This window comes from Lepidothrix coronata, unplaced genomic scaffold, assembly GCF_001604755.1.
Source record: "Lepidothrix coronata isolate B3197 unplaced genomic scaffold, Lepidothrix_coronata-1.0 Scaffold9, whole genome shotgun sequence".
In the NCBI taxonomy this organism is placed as follows: domain Eukaryota; kingdom Metazoa; phylum Chordata; class Aves; order Passeriformes; family Pipridae; genus Lepidothrix; species Lepidothrix coronata.
Window position 1 is genome coordinate 4,532,454 of NW_016690189.1, and position 18,543 is coordinate 4,550,996.

The window sequence follows — 18,543 nt, forward strand, 5'->3', positions numbered from 1 at the left end:
GTCTTCTTGTCACACAGAAGCTTCAAATTTTTATTTTGAACAGTGTTTTGCTGGGTTTAGATTCTTCAGTCCCTTTCTTGTATGTTTAAGCCCTTCATTACAAACAAAACCTACTTTAATGGTTGTCACACTCAATAAAAATTGATTGTATTTTGTAATTTTTGCCCTCTTTATAGGGTACAACATAGTAGTTAGACCTCCTGCACTCTTACAAAATGTTCCCTTGTATTTGTTATTTTGAGAATACCTTTGGAAGATCTTATGTCTTAAATAATTTTGCTTGGTTTATTGAATTTAGAGAAAGGTATTCATCTGGCTTGGACTACATATGAAGTGATAATCTTTTCTTACTTGGGAATGCTGTTTCATTATTGAGCAACTAAACACTTCTGTTGAAGTTCTTGATTGTTTCTGTTATTTAATTTTAAGTGGGAAAGGATACAAATAAAATATATAAAAAAATATATTCTGTAAAAATGAAGGGGGTTATATTTTGCATATCTTTTCTCCTGAACAGTATAAAATCCTCTTTTCAATAGAGAACATCCATCATTAGGGGGATTTATTAATTCCCAAAGATTATGAGAAAAACTAGAGATACTGTACTAGGCAGATTTGGGAGTTCAGACAGAAATTATATGAGCATGTAGACAGAAAAGATAAACAAAATAGGCTCAATCTACTTCCATTTTATTTCTACCTTACAATTTCTGACAGGTAACTAAGCATGGAAATGCTGAACATACTATTTCAAAATATGTTTTTGCTCCCCTTGATCTCTTTGGTTCTTCAAGGGTCTTGACTATCCAAAGTTATCTCTGGAGAACTCTTGGCTGTTCTCCAAATGTACTTCTCAGCAATGCTGTTGATGAGATTTGCCTGTGCTGAGTGGCTGAAGGGAGTACTATGTAGACTACAGGACACCTTGTTCATAGAAGACTACACGAAAGAATAATGTGAAAGTATGTGCATCTTACAGGCATAGCGGTGTAAAGTTTTTTGTGTGCTTTTTGAATTTGTAAGCACCTGAGTGGATCCTGGAAGCATGCTGATTGTGGGTAGAAGTAGTTTACATCAGTAATTCTTCTCTCTCTGTGCATGTGGGTAGAATATCACCTCTTTAGTTTTGTCATTTTTGTAGAGTTGACGTTTGGTATTGGCAGGGTTGGTTTGGGGGTTTTTTTAAGAAAGAAACCAACTTAACTTTTCAAGCATGAAGCAATTCCATGTTGTTTCTCAAGCTATATGTACAAGAAGTCTCCTCTTGGGTGTCTGGACTGAGAAATGTTATTTCTGTTCTTTTTAGCTGGATTGCAACTTCTATTTGTTAATGTTTTGGGAACCTGAGGAACCCATGTGTGAACATGTGTCTGTGTATGTAGGTGGATGCTGAATTACCAAATTTTTTTATATATACTCTTCATCCTATTTGTGGCTATTTATTTTACATTTATTTCTGAATAAAATACAATCTATCTTCTCTTTCACCACAGTTGTTTATTATAATATTGCCAAAATATGTGTCCAGTGTACTGGGGCTGAAAAGTTTGGATACCTTCAATACTTGCCTTAGTACAAAGAATATTACACAGAATGGCTGATACATTTCATCTAAGTAGAGTCAATGACTATATAGCATTTAATCAATAATTCAGTAAAATTCAAAATCATAGAGTCAGTCACCAGCATTTCCAAACTTGGAAGGTTTCAGAGAAATTAGAATCTTAATATTTCCAGATGTTTGTGCAGTTTATTCTCCTGCTATTCTTCTGCTTTTCTTGGGTAAAAAACTTGCAATGGCTTTGTTATTCACTGGCATTAATATAAATAGCCATAACTATATATCTAATTCCAGTGTTAAATGTCTGGAATAGCATTCTGAAGAAATACACCAATTTTTCTGTGTATTTCATTGATATGAATGTGTTTCAACAATAGTCTACATAACTCTGAATGTAATGGTTTAAATGCTTAATTAAATTAATCAGTTTAATCAAATGGCAGGATATTGTTTTGTTTTCTGGCTCATTTTTTTAGAGAAACAGGGAATCTCATACAATCTGTTAGAGAGTGTACACCTGTATTAAACCAGTGCACTACTGTTCCTTTACTTTTTTTACATCTCTATGACTTATTTTTAATTGACCTAAGCAATCTATTCTTACATTATTACTGTTATTAGCCCTCCACTATGCAATCCCTACATCTTTCCCCAAACAGATCTTCAAGTGTTTATCCCAAAATTCACTTCCTGAATCAGATTCCAACAGTTACAAATTAGCAAAAAAATGAAATCATCAACCGCCAATGTTGTAGCTTCCTGTACACACTAGATGAAATAGTGCTTTAGGTTTATACATCAACTCAGAGAGGTGTCATATGTCTTAGTTATAGAAGATAAATGAGAAATTGTATTTAACATAAATGGAAGAGTACAGAAAATGGTGACAGTTGGATGAATTGTAAGGAACAGTATTTATGCTGCCTTGATGTCAGTGCTAGGAAAATGAAGCTCATGAAGCTATTCAAGTGGAAGTGTACCATGTTCACAAGAAAAGACATAAGCCTTTTAATATGGAGCAGTAGTTTGCAATGGATTTGTGTGATCAGAGGGTTGCAATAGAAGAGGTTAAGTAATCAGGAGATACTGGGAGAATTTCCTAGACCCCATTGTGACATGAACAGAGAGAAATAACTTTAAGTGAGGTGTCTTAAAAGTGCACTGTTGAAGGTAAGACTTCGATTTGCTTCAGTATAGGGAAAGGAACAAATTGAGCATAAATAGCATGCTAGGGATAAATACCAATTACTACCAATAAATAGTAGTAGTGCTGCATTCTGCAGAGGCAGGAACAAGTAGCAAAATAGAAAATAATTTGGGGAAAGGTCCAAGTATGAAATCCTATTTTCCTTGAATTTAGAAGCTGAAATTTGTACTGTTTCAGTGGTTTAGGAATCTCAACGAAAGGGTTCAGCTTTTGCATAATCTAATATGTTAGATTATAATAAAGACATCAAAGAGAGAACACAGAAAGCACAGGCTGAAATATGATAACCATTGAAGCAGAATGAACTAGTAGATGAAGAGATTGGACAAGAGAAGGAGGTTTGCAGTATAGTAGATCTTATTTGTAGTCTGAAAAAATAATAAATACCTAGCAAAAAGGGGAAAAGGGCACGAGATTTAGGGAAAAAAACCTCCATTTTTTTTCCCTTTCATTATTTACTTTTATAATTTTTGAAAGACATTCTCATTTACATTGATCAGTGCTCTCGTGTTCAAAACTCCTTATTATGTAAGTGATAAAGCATTTTTAAGCATCAAAAAATGTTGGTCATCACCTGATGTGATATTCTTGTGACAAAATCCTATTTCATCTTTTATTCAGCTGTGAACTCACTCAGACACTACTATAAATATTTTTATTTCATTAATTCTGGTCCTAGAGTTGGAAGTCAATTTAGTCAAAAGTCACTGAGATGAAAAAGTAGCTTCTGTTATAATCTAATCCTTACAGGATAGCTATGTCACTAACAAGTTTCTGTGGTTTTAAGGTAGAAATTTATGTGCCCCACTATCTGAAAATTCCAGACCTGACTTGTAGATAAACATTATCTGGAGCTATAATTTTTGGTAAAAAGAACTCTGAACCATTTGCTGCCACATGGTGCTACCAACTGCCTGGAAGTCATATAGATCTTGCTACTATAAATGTATTCACTGAATACCTGTAAGCATGCTAAAGACCACGCTAAATACCATTCTTTTTCCAAAACAGTCTGGGGCCTGTAGTGATTGCTATGTAATGCTTAGGTGTATTTAGTGACAAAGTAGACTTCTGACAAATGTGTCAAGCTTTGTGTGGAAAAAACCAAATTCTTCTCATTTCTCTTACATTCTACTGTAAATTTCTGGGAGGTTTTAGGAGTGGAGGGGGGGGCTGTTTTTTATTATTGTTATTTTCCTGTCTGTTTCCAAATACTTCACTTTTTGCCTTAATAGCAAGAACAAATCATGTAGTTCTTACTTTCTGTTCTGCATGTCTTACATAGACTGTGACAGAATAATGCCATTTTTTTTGTTGATTGACATGGAAAAATGAGATAAAAAATTATAATTTAGATTTGGGATTTCAAGATAGTTTATAAATGTGTATTATGCACATAACTGTATAGAAGACAGGAGAAATAAATTCTGTATAAATATATTAAGGGTATATATAATTTATATATTTTTATATAATATACAAATATTTCTTGTATAATATATAGTATACATAATTATATAAATATATAACACTTACATAATTTTAATTTTCACTAAGAATATTTGTTTTAGAGCTTGTACATTTAAACACAGGCTTACATACACACACCCTTATAATATATATTGCTGACCAATAATTTATGCCAGAATACTGTCAGAGGAAAAAATCTAATGTATTAATAGCACAGACAATAATTTTATATCCAAGCTCAGCTACTTAAGGCCTATATTAAGAACACCTTTTCCAGAATACATATTGAGAAAATTAACTCTGGTCACAGATTTTTTTTATTAAGGGAGGAAAACTTAGAATGCTCAAGAATTTCCAAGCCCTTCTTTCACATTGTAGATCTTAAGTTTCGTAGTCTTTTACTTTATTTGTATTGTACTCTATATGAAGCAAGTTTTGAAGTGAATGAAATCACCTTTTAACTCAAAATTTGAAAGGCTGGATATGGTGCAGACTTCTCCACACTTCTCTCTGTATCAAGAAACATATGACATAATAAAGTTAGAACTTTTATCTACCCATCATCAACAAATATATTTAAAAAAAAATTAGTGTGTTGAATCAGGGTCCTTAGCATCCTCTTGCATATAAATTGATGAAGAGTACAGTAGCTAACTGGGATTTACACCGATCAGGATTGGTACAGTCATATTGTTTCAGAGCACACCCAGCAAACAGATTTGGCAGACGAAGGATGAGATTTTTCTGGATCACAAAGTTCAGGTTCTTACAGGTTTGCATGTGGATTTGGTGACCTAGAAAAGAATTTGTTACTTTCCTGTAATACTAAGTTCCAAGGATATTTCATATGTCCATGCTTTTCTGAGTTCTCTCTATTTGGATGCCCAAATTTTGTAGGAAATTGCCAGTAGGTGGCCCTGAATGCTTCATTGTATCTGGCCTAAGTACACAGTATGTGTGTGGATGATTAATTGGCAACACCTAAAAATTATTACTGTATTAATGCCAAATGTAAGACAATTCCAATCCTAAATTATTAATGTGTGTGTCATGTATAAAAAAAAAAAAAAAAAGTCAAAAAGATTGAATGCTTAGAAGTGATAATCTAATGAGGGTATGATTCTTGAAATACCTCTGAAATTAATTTGGGTTTCGGTGGAGTTGTGCCTTCTTTGATGTATATAATTTTTCTCTGGTAGTCTAAGAGTTGTCCACATTTAACAATTAAAGATTATGGCTCTGATCCATTTCAAAGATGCAGATGCTTACAGCTCTTTGGAACTTCTGTGAGTGTTAGTACTTCTGCAAAATCAGGTCCAGGTTTTTAAAAGCCTATAGCCCTAATGTAAGAAAGCTATCAAGCCAATGCATGTTAATGATACTGATTCACCAGATTCTCAAACACATGTTGTTCATAAGTGGAATAGAAAAGTGATAATGCAGTGCTTTACTTCATAACATAGATATTTTTTTCATAAGAATTAAAAAGAGAGGTGTTACTGTTAAAAAGTAAGAATATGAGTACATTCTAAATAAGAAAATAGAATACAGTGTTCTACAGCATTATAAACAAATTATTGAACAGTGTCTGCCCATTTGGAAAAAAAAATCACTATTAACACTAATATGGAACAAGAATATATAGCATATATATGACATATATATGCTATATATATGCCATATATATGCTATATATATGCACCCTATTGTGTGCACTTTTATCTTGGTTGCTTTCTTGTTTGAATTGTGTTTCAATAATTAACAAGGAAAAATAAATACAAATAAATTAAAATAAAATTTTATTAAATAAAACCAACTGTGTTTCAAACATAGTTCAATCAAAAATTGAAACTGCAACTAAGGAAAATTGTTTAAAATCATTTTTGAAAGTAACTTGTCAAGCTAAAAGTATTCTTTTTTTTTGTAAGTTTTGTCATAGATTATTGTGTGTTCATCTTCTTTCAACACACAGACTCAGATGTAAACTTCTAATACTGTTTTTAAATTTAAATCCCCTATGTTGATTTCCCTTTTAATGGATGAAAAGATAGCAAACACTTTAATAAATGCATAAATAATACCGATTCAGAAGTAATTATCCTAAGGAAGATGGTAACACTGGAACAACTTTTCTGTAAATACAAATAAGAAAAAAACTAAATATAATTTCTTGGGAGATTATTCCTCATTGGAGAACATATGTAGAAGGCTCAGTCTCCAGGACTGCTCTTATGAAGTCACACAGAATGTGTCTTACTCTTGTTATAAATCAGTACCTTTCTTAAATGGAGAGCTGCAAAGGTACCAGTGTAGTTGTGGACTTGGAACCTATAAATTTCAAAATGTAAAGGTTAGAAAACTGTACTCCTGAACCAGGAGCAATATCACAAACTTAGAAAAGAAGAAATAGTTCCCACTTTAATAAAGGAAGGTGATGAACTGTGTAATTAGAATTCTTTAATATTTGGCACTGATTACGCAATTCACTGCTTGACCTTTTTAATCAGCCCTCACAACCTCATTTACATAGATACAGTGACTGTCCATCCAAGCTTTTCATTTTCTGTCTTCCTAGGGAGGTACAGGAGAATTCTATACATCAGCTAAGGATAAATTCTTCTGCCTAAGTTCTGGTCCATGACTGACTAGCAAGACATATATGACTTTATATTCTGGACCCGGACCTTGCCTAATTTTATTGATGTAACTATGGCCTTGACAATTGAATACATTCAGCCTAAGGAATGGATTTGGTTTGGATAGGGATTCCCTATACTAAGACAAATGGAGAGCATAACCAAAAGACATTGTATTTCAGACTATGAAATCAGTAGCTATGATACTTTAATAGTATCCCTTAGAGCTAAAAGTTGAAAGCAATGAGCTCACTGTAAAGCCAGGTAAAATACAAGTGAGGAATTATATTGTGGAGCTTATGCAGAGTAAATTATAATTTTTACAGATAAGTTTAAAAAATACTTCAGGTACCAAATGTCTTAAAAGGTGAGTTAATGCATAGCCTGTAAGTCCAGTTTATGTTGTCCAAACATGAATAAAAACTATGGCAGTTCTGACATTTAACTCCCCCACGCCCCATAGTGGGCAAATGGAATGATGTTAAGTGAGGTCAGCTATGCTTTTTGCTGGTTCAAGTGCTCCTGCAGTTTACTAAACAACTTCTAGTAGCTGCTGAATTCACCTATCACCGAGGAAAGAAAAATCTTTGAAAGAAAAATGAAGGAATAATTAGCAGCAGGGATGATAATTCAGTGTTGTCTGAAATAACATTAAAGAGAAAAACAAAAAGCTTTTGTACCAAAAAAAAAAAAAGAAAAAGGTTTTCTGATGACTCATAAAAGCCCTGAGTTGAAGGTGCAAAAAAAGAAATAACCTATAAAGTTGATGTATAAGGGTAGAAACTAAAAAGTTGAATATCCCCGTGCAACAATGATGCTTCCTCTGCAGTCTCTTCCAGTTCTGGCATCCTCTTCCTTGTGTTTCAAAACATATCTGTTATTCAGCAGAATGGTCCCAAAAACTAAAGGGTCTCCAGAATTGTACAGATTTTTTTTTTTCCATAATGTCACTATTTTATTCTTTATATTTAGATGTCTTTTGTGATCCAAAAGTAGGTAGTAATTTGTAAAAAAAATATCATATATGCAATTGCTTTGGAATCCAATATCAGAAACTGTCATTGAAATGTCTTAGTAGATCATATCAGTAAAAGGTGGATCAGAGTAACATGATTGCCATGTGTCCCCTCTTGCATATAGTGGTGATATATTTTTTAACCTTATAGACTGGTAAATGCAATTGTAAGTATAAATGAGTGTGTATTTTTAATTCTAGAAATAGCACAATAAACAACATTCATGGCAGGTGTGACAAGCAGTTTATGTGTAACATTTACCTCTATATGAATTTCAAAATAAAGGAAAGTTTTATTTTCCAATATAATAAATTTATTCAGAAGGCCAATATTACATCCCAACACAGAAAATAATCATAAAATTAAAACTAATTTTAAAGTATTTCTTAAACATATCTGAAGGAAGAGTTGGACTGTTTGCGTGAAAATAAAGTAATTGCATTTTTTATTTTGCAAAAGGCAGTGGGCTCCAAGTTTGTATAGAGAATCTTAAAGAAAATATATTTTAAAATAATGATGACAGACAGGAGTATCTCTTTTCCTCCCCAGGTGAAAAAGAAGAATGTTCTCAGCTGGATACTGCTTTAGATGAGAAATTACAAAGGAGAAAAGATTTCACATACCAGTGGCTTCATGCACAGCTTTTGGATTATGAAGCAGCGAGTTCCAGAAATACGAAGTGGTGAGGTCATTGCCTTTAAATTAGATTTTTTTTTATTTTAAATTTCTCTTGTAAAGTGAAACCTAGGTTAATAGTTCTAAAACAAACATGATTTTGCAGCTAGCAGACAGTACACCATATTTCTGGATCCCAAACATGTCACCCTTTAGAATTTGTTTAGTAATCGTTGTATAGATACTTCTTCCACAGTGAAAATTAAATGATAAACAGTGCAGAATCTCATGGTAAATAACTACATAGTTTTATGTTAGCAATGCAGTGGTTTTTAGACCATAAAGAGTGTAGGAAAAAAGTTCTTATTCATGATATATTTTATAACATTATTGATATATATTATGGGTTTATGTAATTAGATCAACTGTAACATTAGCTATATTGTTAGATTTGATTAAAGAAGTTAAAAAATACCTTTTTTAACTAGATAGTTTGTATTTATATTTTGTCTTCAAAACGTAAACCCAACTTTTACATCTTCATAGTATACTGTATTAAAATGTTGTAAAATGCTCCTTCTGTATTCAGTTTTGGTTATTGAACAGATAAAATATCAACACAATTAAGGGAAAGGTTAATATGCCCTAAACTAACATGAAGACACAGTAAGTATATTTTGGTCATAAATTCAATGTGGTATCATTGATACCTTAGTGAAGTCATTAGCAGACACAATGCAAAGCACCTCTAATAAAACCAAAGTGTCAGTAGGCAGGTATGGCTCCATATTGTTCTGTTTTGTGTGGAAAAATATTCCACGTACCCAGTTTGTATCAATGACTGTAGAAAGTATATGAAGAATGTGTTCCTTAGGAAATATTTATCTGGCTTTGCAAAAATATTTATCTGTCAGTCATGTTCCATAATAGTGAAATACTCCCAAGTGTTTGTTTAAGATAACTTCCACGACTTTTAATTTGAATGAAAATACTGAAACAGAAACATGTAATGATGTTTGAAAGTGAGAAGGCACAGAAATTTATAAAAGAATTTTCTTAAATATTATTATGCTACCTCTCCAGATGTGTGCAATGCACTAGTATTTGTACTAGTGCAAAGATCATAAAATTATTTTTTAATGTGGCGGAAGTCCTGATCTCCATTGGAACGTCACTGATAGACAGTTTATAACAGCTGATACATTTAGGCAACTGAGAACAATTTTATTCCTACATAGAGTAATATTACAACTGGTTTGGCTGCAATTTATGTCAACACATGCAAAAATTCGTGCATGGTTGCATTTATTGACATATATATTTTAACTTAGTGTTCTGTCTTTTGAATAGACAATTGCAAATTATTTATTTTAATCTTAAGTACAAAAAAATTTAATATTAATCTACTACTTTATCAGTTAATATTACTTTCTATTATGAATTTTAATAATGGGATTATTTTTAAAAATAAGCAGGATTGTTGCTAGGAAAAGATTCTGCACAGGTATTTCAGAGAACCCAGTACAGTGGGGCATATTGAAATTTCTATCCTATGTTTTTCCCAGCTGTCGTTTTTTGCCTGAGTTAGATCCTGCGATATGTGACAGTAGACAAGTACAGCTTGTGGTAAGAACTTGTTTCTTTGTGAGATTTTTCAGAATTCAGGTATTTCCAATCCACACTTTGTGTAAAAAGAGGAGAATTTTTTGATTAATATAATTATTTACTGTTGCCTCTGTTTGGCAAGCAAGTTACTCATTGATAGAGATCAGAAGAAATATTTTAGCACAAGAACCCGTGTTTGTACATAGAGTTCTAGTTTCATGTCTCACACTGAGTTTGTTTTTAAGACATCAAATGCCACTGTGTGTTTTTTAAAGCTTCTAAATCAGCATTTGAAAAAAAAAAAGAAAAAAATAAATATGGTTCAATACCAACTACATTATTTACTAAAATTCTATATTCTTGTCTACTGAACAACTTTAAATATTCTCAAATTCTATATGTCACATAACTAAATCATTTTAATATGCCTTCAGTGTCATTTATTGAAATACAGTAAGTTGGAATTGTATATTAATATGGTAACATTATTAAAAACATTGCATAAAATTAGACTATACTCACTCCATTTTATATATATATATATATATATACACTTTACATTTTATTGCCAAATTAGCAATATTCTTATTGATATTAGTATGTGGGGTTTAAAAGGTGGGGCAAAACAAGAAACTATACAGAGTTAGTGATTTATACTCATATACATGATGTAAGATATTGCATAAAAAGTATTTCCCAGTTAGACGATGTGTCATATGCCTCATTTTGTTCTCTGAGCAATCTTGCCCTTTTCTAACCTCTGTCTTCTTTAGCTTCACCACCTATGCAATTTGCATGTTTTGGAAACAATTCCATAAATTCTTCTAAAATTCACCTTTGAAAAAAATGCTTTTGAGGTTTAGATATTGCTATTACTGTTTTCTTTAAGACAGATTTTGTCAAATATTTTTCTCTGGCATGGGGTGTGTCCAGTTCTTAGGTTCTTTTAAAGTTCTTTTAAAGTTTAGGGGCTGAAATCATGAACCAAGTGATTGTGGTGGGGTTTGATTGCAGCAGCACCAATAGTTATTTGTTAGGCTGAGTCTAAAACAGTAATTAATCTAATTTGAGCAAATCATAATCTAATAATGTTATCTAAATTACATATCATGTAATTATTGGTAAGCATATGTGCACATAGGTAGATTGTATGTTATTTACAATAAGCGGTTCTGTCCACAAAATACTGCTGCAATCCCACAATAGTATTATGTGGTGTGCCCACATAACTGGCAAAGTTATGGAATTGTCACAGCCTGTGCCACATAATTACATAGCTATTCCACATGAATGAAGTGCAGAGAAAATTGAAATAGAGGGTTCAAAAAATAGAAAATGGAATAAAATGTATATCTAATGCAGAAAACAGTACTATATAGGCAATGAAATAATGATGTGGTTTGTACACACAGATGGCTGGAGAATTTTGGGTTTAAAATTTACATGGGTTCTTTTTTAAAGGTTGAAATGTGAACAACTACTGCTTTTGCACAGTAGGTGAGTTAAAAGCTATGAAATCATGATAAAAAGGAAGTTAACACTTAGCTTCAATCATTACCAAACATTTCTGGTAAACCGAAAGAAAGTGGAAAATATACAGTAAAGTAAAAGAAAAAAGAGAAAAAGAGAGAGAAATAGAAGAGGAAAGCATTCCTGGGCAGTTCCAGTAGTTTATTCATATGTCATATGCTCCATCATGAAGTTTCCTGATGTGTAATAGGATCCTTGGATTTTATGTGTTCCATAAGCCTCCATTCTGAAAGTACTAAATTAATATAGTTTTCTAACTGCTTTTTGTGCACATTCCAATAATTTAAAACTTTATTTTTCAGGGATACAAAATGGTATTTCAATTGTTGCATATTAACAGCAAAGTCTTAGCACTTCTCACTGGGGATTATTCCTATGTAGTAACCTGCAGTAAATCTAAGACCGTATTATCTGAATCTTGGTCATTTTGATGATTTTTCTTACTAATACTACCATAGAAGTGCTTAGGAAGGCATGCTGACTTACAGTTTAAACTTACTACTTTAAATTAGCATGATTTTGTTGAATAACAAGTAGGATGAACTTCCTGATTTTTTTTTTATGAAGTTTAATTTACCTACAGGGTTAACCATTTCACTGTTGATCAGTATCTCCAAATCATATATTCAAGATATAAATCATTAAATTCAAGATATAACTTGAATTTAAAAGCGCTTTTTATCTCTGAAGGTTACAGAATATCTTGATAATTTTACACAGGAATACACAAATATACAGATGCAAAGATGTGTTCAAGGCTAAGATTCCTCTTGACTGAACTTAATTTCCAATTAATTGGAAAAAAGGATTTGTAGTAATAAAACCAAGGGCATAAAGTCTGAAGAGTTGACTATGGAGATCACTACAGATGGAAGTCCAATACTACACTCTGCAAAAAACTGTATCAATATCTTAAATTTCTTCCAAATTTTGGCTCTAAGCTATAAATATAAAAGGGAAGGTTTTAATTAGCTTCAGAGGACTTTCAATCAGCTTCTTTACAAACCTGAAATTAAGTTTGCTCCAGTGTTTAATACGACCTTAAATATTACTCTGACTGTAATTGGGTGAAAACACTTATCTTTATTTGAAATAAAATAACAAATAATTTACATCAGAGAGACAGCCAGCCTTATTAAAAGCTATCATATAATCCTGAATATTGGTGTCTACAAGATGATGAAGCCTCAGTTTATATGATGGTAGAGATTGGATACTATGGAAAGGCTATTTGTTTAGAATACTGTGGTCTCCTGGGTCTTTGGGAATTGGGATATTAGAAAACTTTTGAGGTGTGTTGAAAGGTTAGATGGAAATAAGAATGATCAGTTCCGTTGGTTTGAATCTCTCTGAGCATCACAATGATTACATTACTTCTACTAATGAAAGACTAAAAGCTTTCTATTTAAAGATTTTGAATATAGGAAGTTGTCAGAACCTTAAAGCAACTGTAAATATTAAGTCCAAAAAATATAAAGAATTGGCAGGATGAAACATTATTCTTTTCAAAGTTTCTTGACACTGCTATGGAAGAGAAAATAAAATATTGACGTTTACAGCAATAATAGCTTTGCTGCTACCTGTGCAAAGCAAAACTTTAAAATCTTGATCATTAAACAAAAAGCAAGCATTAGAAAACAAGGGATAAACTTTCTGTGCGGACACGAAGGGTATGCAGTCACTAAGGGAGAGTGTAAAATCTCTGTATCTTTGGAGGTTTTGGTTTGAAAATGCACGGGCTTTTTAATGAATTTTACATTAAACAGTGACTGAGTAAAGACAAGGAAATGAAACAGGTCTCCATTTCATCTGAGTTCTCTGAGTTAGACTGGACTACAAAGCCTGTCTGCATTGGTGTAGTGCTGCTCTTGGTACAGTGAGCTAGTTTGAACAGGAAGTCTGGAGATTGTCTCCTCCAGAATAGCCTACAACTTCACAGTAACAGCATTTTCCTGAGAAAAAGGGAGCTGCAGGCTTTAACTCTCTGGGAGTTGAGACCCAGTCTCTCGATACCTGATTGAGTAGTCATGCTACTACAATGTTACAAAAAAGTTTGGTGACATTACTACTAGCACAGTCTTTCCTTTTCTGTAGTTTGTTTGTTTTTATATGTAAAAAGAAAGGGTCTCTACTCAGACACCTAGCTTCTGAAAGACACCAAGATTTTCAGCCCAGATAGGAAGGACTTAATCTGTTTTTCTGGACTCCACTTCTGAAGGTCCAGAGACTAGAAAATTCTATCTTTATGTTTATTACTTCCAGCTGACTGACTCTACACTGGAGATTTTGTAGGTTGTTCATCTGCAGTGTCTTATTTTTCTCAACATTGTTATTGGCCCTCAGTATCTAGTGAACAGCAGAGTTAGATGGCTGCATAGTTTTCATTTTCTTCATGAGTAAGTGAAGTTGTTTCTGCAAAACTAACAATCTACAATTTACAGTGTGTGGTATCTTCCAGGTCAGAGTTTTTAAACTTTGCCCTACATGTTCCCAAAATACCATTTCATTGCTAAAATGAAATATGATTTTCATTTCTATTTTGCCATATTTGTGTGCAGGTAACCTGCCTCATGCCAAAACCCATGACCACGGGATGTTAGAAGTTTATAATTAATACAATACTCTTAGCTAAAGTATAATTAAAATGCTGTCTGATAGTTATGGCTAATTAGCAAAAACCTAAAAGATTAAATTACTCACTGGGCCCTTGTCTGATTGAAGTGATATGTGTCCTGGATAAAACATAAATATTGCAGGAAATAATCCAATATGACATCTCTGACATTCAACTATAACTTAAATTATAGACTGGTCAGTAAATGATCTTAAGCTGTTTAAGGTTTCATCAGCCGTCTGCAAGATTGATTTTCTTCAAAATTACTGTACTAAAATGTTTTCTTTTGTTGTTGCATTGACTCAGATCACAAACCACAATTTTAAGATCGGCTCTTATTTACAAAAGTGCTTTGACATAGTGCATTTGTTCAGCCTAGGCAACAAAAAAGGATTGTGGTATCATTTTGAAGAAGGTTGTTTGACAGACCCTGTTTGTTTATTTGGAGTAATGTGAGCTACATTCAAAAAATGTTATATTTTGTTTCATGATTGTGTACATTCTCTCCCACTGCTTCCAGGCAAGCCCTGTAAGCAGAGAAGACATGGATTTAGAACTTGTTTCTATGACCAGTGGAAGTGCTTTGACTGAGAACAGAGAAAAAAACACGCTGCCACACAGACACTCAACAAGATCTTCGAGTAAGTTGTGGGTTCTTTCAATATCAGTATTAAAGATCACTTTAAAATGCTAGGTAGAACCAAGTGTGCTTGAAATCCTTAATAACACATGCTACTTATCCTTCTGTTTCTTTTTTACCTAAAGCCTTTTCATTAATTTTCTACAGTTCTTTTTAAAAACTGCCTCTTTAATATCAATAGACTTTCCTCTTGTGATTTTAATGGGAAGTTGCCAGTGACATATTCTAGGTCTTCTGATGTTTGAGCTCTTAAAAGATTTTCTTTTCCCTAAATTATAATACAGATTCGGTTCTTTTATCTATGCTTGATTTTTTTTTTCCAAAAGAGCTTTTAAAAATGCTTGTTTTGTTATCTGAATACTAGAACACATATCCTAAATCAAGGCACAGATTTCTGTCGTGTTGATTACCAGTTATGCTGTAGTATATGATCCCACTGAGCTTACTATAGCTCAGTAGCAGAGGATCCCTTTAAAGCCTTATATTTTTACCACTCTAATATCATACAACTTAACAAAATAATATATATATATAAAAAATACAAAAATAATACTTGAAAGTCATAAAATGATAGAATTTTATGTTTCATGTCTTACTTTGCATAACATAACTGAAGAAATGTTAATATATTTCTGATAAGGTCGTACTATATTTTGTCATTTGTGTACAATGTCTTTTTCAAATAACTAAAACTCCAACCCCCCAAAATATGCATTACGAAAAATATAAGCTGTGTTAAATAATTTTGGAAAAGTTATCAAAATTCCTAGAACTTTTTAAGGAGTGAATTTTCTTGAAATGTTTTATATCAAAGTAGAAAATGGATTATTTCATAAATTATATGTAATTACTGAATTGGCTTTTTGATTATGTTTTCATATATGCTGACTTTTCACTTTCAATGAGAAGCAAATTAAAATTCAAGAAAAACATGAAAAAATACTTGATATCTCTATTTTTCTGACATACTTTTTGAAGGTTTTGGAATAAAGATTTATTTACATTATATTAGTTCACCACAGTAACAGTGAGTACAATTTGTTTGTGCTTATTCACTCGATTTGCATTCCTAAAATTAGATTAGATGAAATTTATCATCACAGTCTAAGTTAATTTTATCCATGGAGAAAGAATATGATTTTTTCTCTGTGCCTGCCATCTTAGAAAAGAACAAATTGTGTCCTGAGTTTTCTTGCTTCTCTCCATTGGTTAGTGATGAAGCCACACCATTTAAATTAGATGAGATTCCCAACTGCTAAGATCCTGAATTTAGATGAGATAACTCTAAGCTACTGATATCAATGGCAAAATTATCATTATATTCATATATCCAGAATAGAATGCATGCATATCTTGAATAATTGAGTTAAATAGTATACACTGCATTCATATTAATGTATAACTGCTGTCTAGATTGTAACCTACACTGTAACTCCATCCAGAAAAATAAATAAAAGTAAGCTCTTTTGACAAATATAGGCATGTAGAACTTGCCTATGTTAGGAGCTTGGGAAAGATTTTTTTCTTCAGGAAAGAAAAAAGTGTCATTGTAGTGTACCTTCAATAAGGAGAGACTAGGAAAGGAGCAGGGACAATAGTCAACTGGCAGAGCCATAAGTGTGTGAGAGAGACAGGGGGCAGAGGCGGGAGGCAGGGGGAGAAAGAGAGTTTACAGTAATATAAATATACTTCCAAAAAATACACATCTACAGCATAACTACATATTCACTCTCCTTTCGGTAGTCCAGGAACTATGTTTAAAAAGGCCCTGGTCTTACACCTTTTTACATAAGTTTCTTCATGTGTGTTTATATAAATTTTATCATCATGGATTTGAGAAATTAAACAGTGGTGATACATTCAATGGTAATGCATATTAACCAAACATAACTATTACCTTTGTGTGTTTCGTATGCTGTATATAAACATGTTTGTTACATTAGTTCTGTTTACCAAAGACCGTTGCTTTTCAATGATCAAAAATAAATTATTAGCCCTGTGGGATCCTTAATGTAAATATATCATAAATTTGCCTTTACTTAGAATTTATTTGTTATAAAATGCTTTTCTGTTGTATAGTCTCTCTTGGTTTTGCTTTCTGAAATATTAAATGAAGATGTATCCCTTTTGAGTTAACTTGTTTTTGTATTACAGATTATTATAAAGATTCTGTGACTTCAGAGGTGCTGTCACTTGAATAAATTGTTAAATCATGTTCCTTATATATAACTTGTAATTTAGAAATTGTATCAATAAATTGTTGAGATCTTACAGGCTGGAAAGTGGAGTCTAAAAATGCAAGATAAATGATTCTGAAGTATATTTACTTAAAAATAAAAAAACCCAAATCTATGTGATACTGAAATAAAATGTGTTTTATATATACTACAGGGAAATGTAGTGTGAATGGTCATATCTGTGTAAAGACAAAACATGCAACACTTCAAAGTTATTATACTTTAATTCACGGGGGTTTTTAGAAAGGCTAAGTCAGGATTTTCAGAAATATTTTTGGGAACTTCCCAACTATTATGTACTTTATATATTTTCCAAAGGTGGGTTCTTTGAATTCGGGGTTAAAAAATTTTAAGTCTTTTATAACCCAAATTTACTATTTTTTCTCAAAAAGTTGGATGAGATAGATTAATCCTAAACTGACTTAATTCTGTTCCTTGAAAAAGCAAATTTAATTAAGTAATAAAATAAATGCTTTTAACATTGTATATCTTAGTTTAAGGAAACCATTTTTTTACTTTTAAGTATTTGATTTAGTTCCCTGTTACACATGCAAAGGGAAAACTGACTGTTAATTAAATTGACCCAGTATTAAAAAGTAAAGTTAAAAAAAAAAAATTAAATATAACCTAAAGAAAGAGTAGCCATTTTTCAGTTGGGCTATTTAGTTATCTATCTAATTTAGGACCTTGCTTCTGTTGATGGCCAGTTGTTATGATCTAAGAACTTTAAATATATATATACTACATTATATTCTTTCTGGAAACCATAGTTATTGCTTTATGATCCCAGGTAACTATTTTTTCTATTGCTTGAGCTGATTTTTTTGGGTGCGTGTAGCTGGGGGTTTTTTTTTGTCCATTCTTACCTGACCACTGCTAAAATCTTAATCTCTGTGATACCTAGTCCCAATAAATTGCAAAAGTAGTTGTGTTAGCACGACCTTTTGCTGATTATATTTTCTGCCTTTTATTTTCACATAGATTTACCTTGCTTTTGTAAAAAAATAACAGGGAAAAAAATTCTTTTTCCCCGCTGAATAATATTTCTGTGATACACATACATAAGACATGATGGTTAGTGGCTTACAGTCAGTTATGTAAGATTCAAGTATAGGACCTACGATCACTGGTATTTTTATTAACTCCATAAACATTGGTGTGAATTGCTGGTTGTATTTTCTGTTTTAGTTCTTTAGTTCTTTCCTGAACACCAGTAGTGTGGTCATCACATCCAAGATGGACATAGAAATATTTAGCAAGAATTAGAAGTTAAGGATTGTTTAATATCTGACTAGACAGGACGAATTTTTTATATACTAATGTCCAATTTGTGAATAGGCTATGGCAATCATCAGCTACCGTCTATCATCCCGATCTGTTTCTGGCCAACTGATGTTGGACCTTTAGATGAG

At 32.2% G+C, this 18,543-nt stretch overlaps 1 protein-coding gene across 1 annotated transcript in view; it reads left to right on the plus strand.

Annotated features, from left to right (window-relative positions):
• The window catches only part of LRRIQ1 (leucine rich repeats and IQ motif containing 1), a 103,983-nt gene that overhangs the window by 76,297 nt on the left and 9,143 nt on the right, over window positions 1-18,543 (plus strand). The window contains 3 exon segments of the mRNA XM_017804571.1: window positions 8,440-8,572; window positions 10,071-10,131; window positions 14,775-14,895. Coding sequence (XP_017660060.1) covers window positions 8,440-8,572; window positions 10,071-10,131; window positions 14,775-14,895 — 315 coding nt within the window.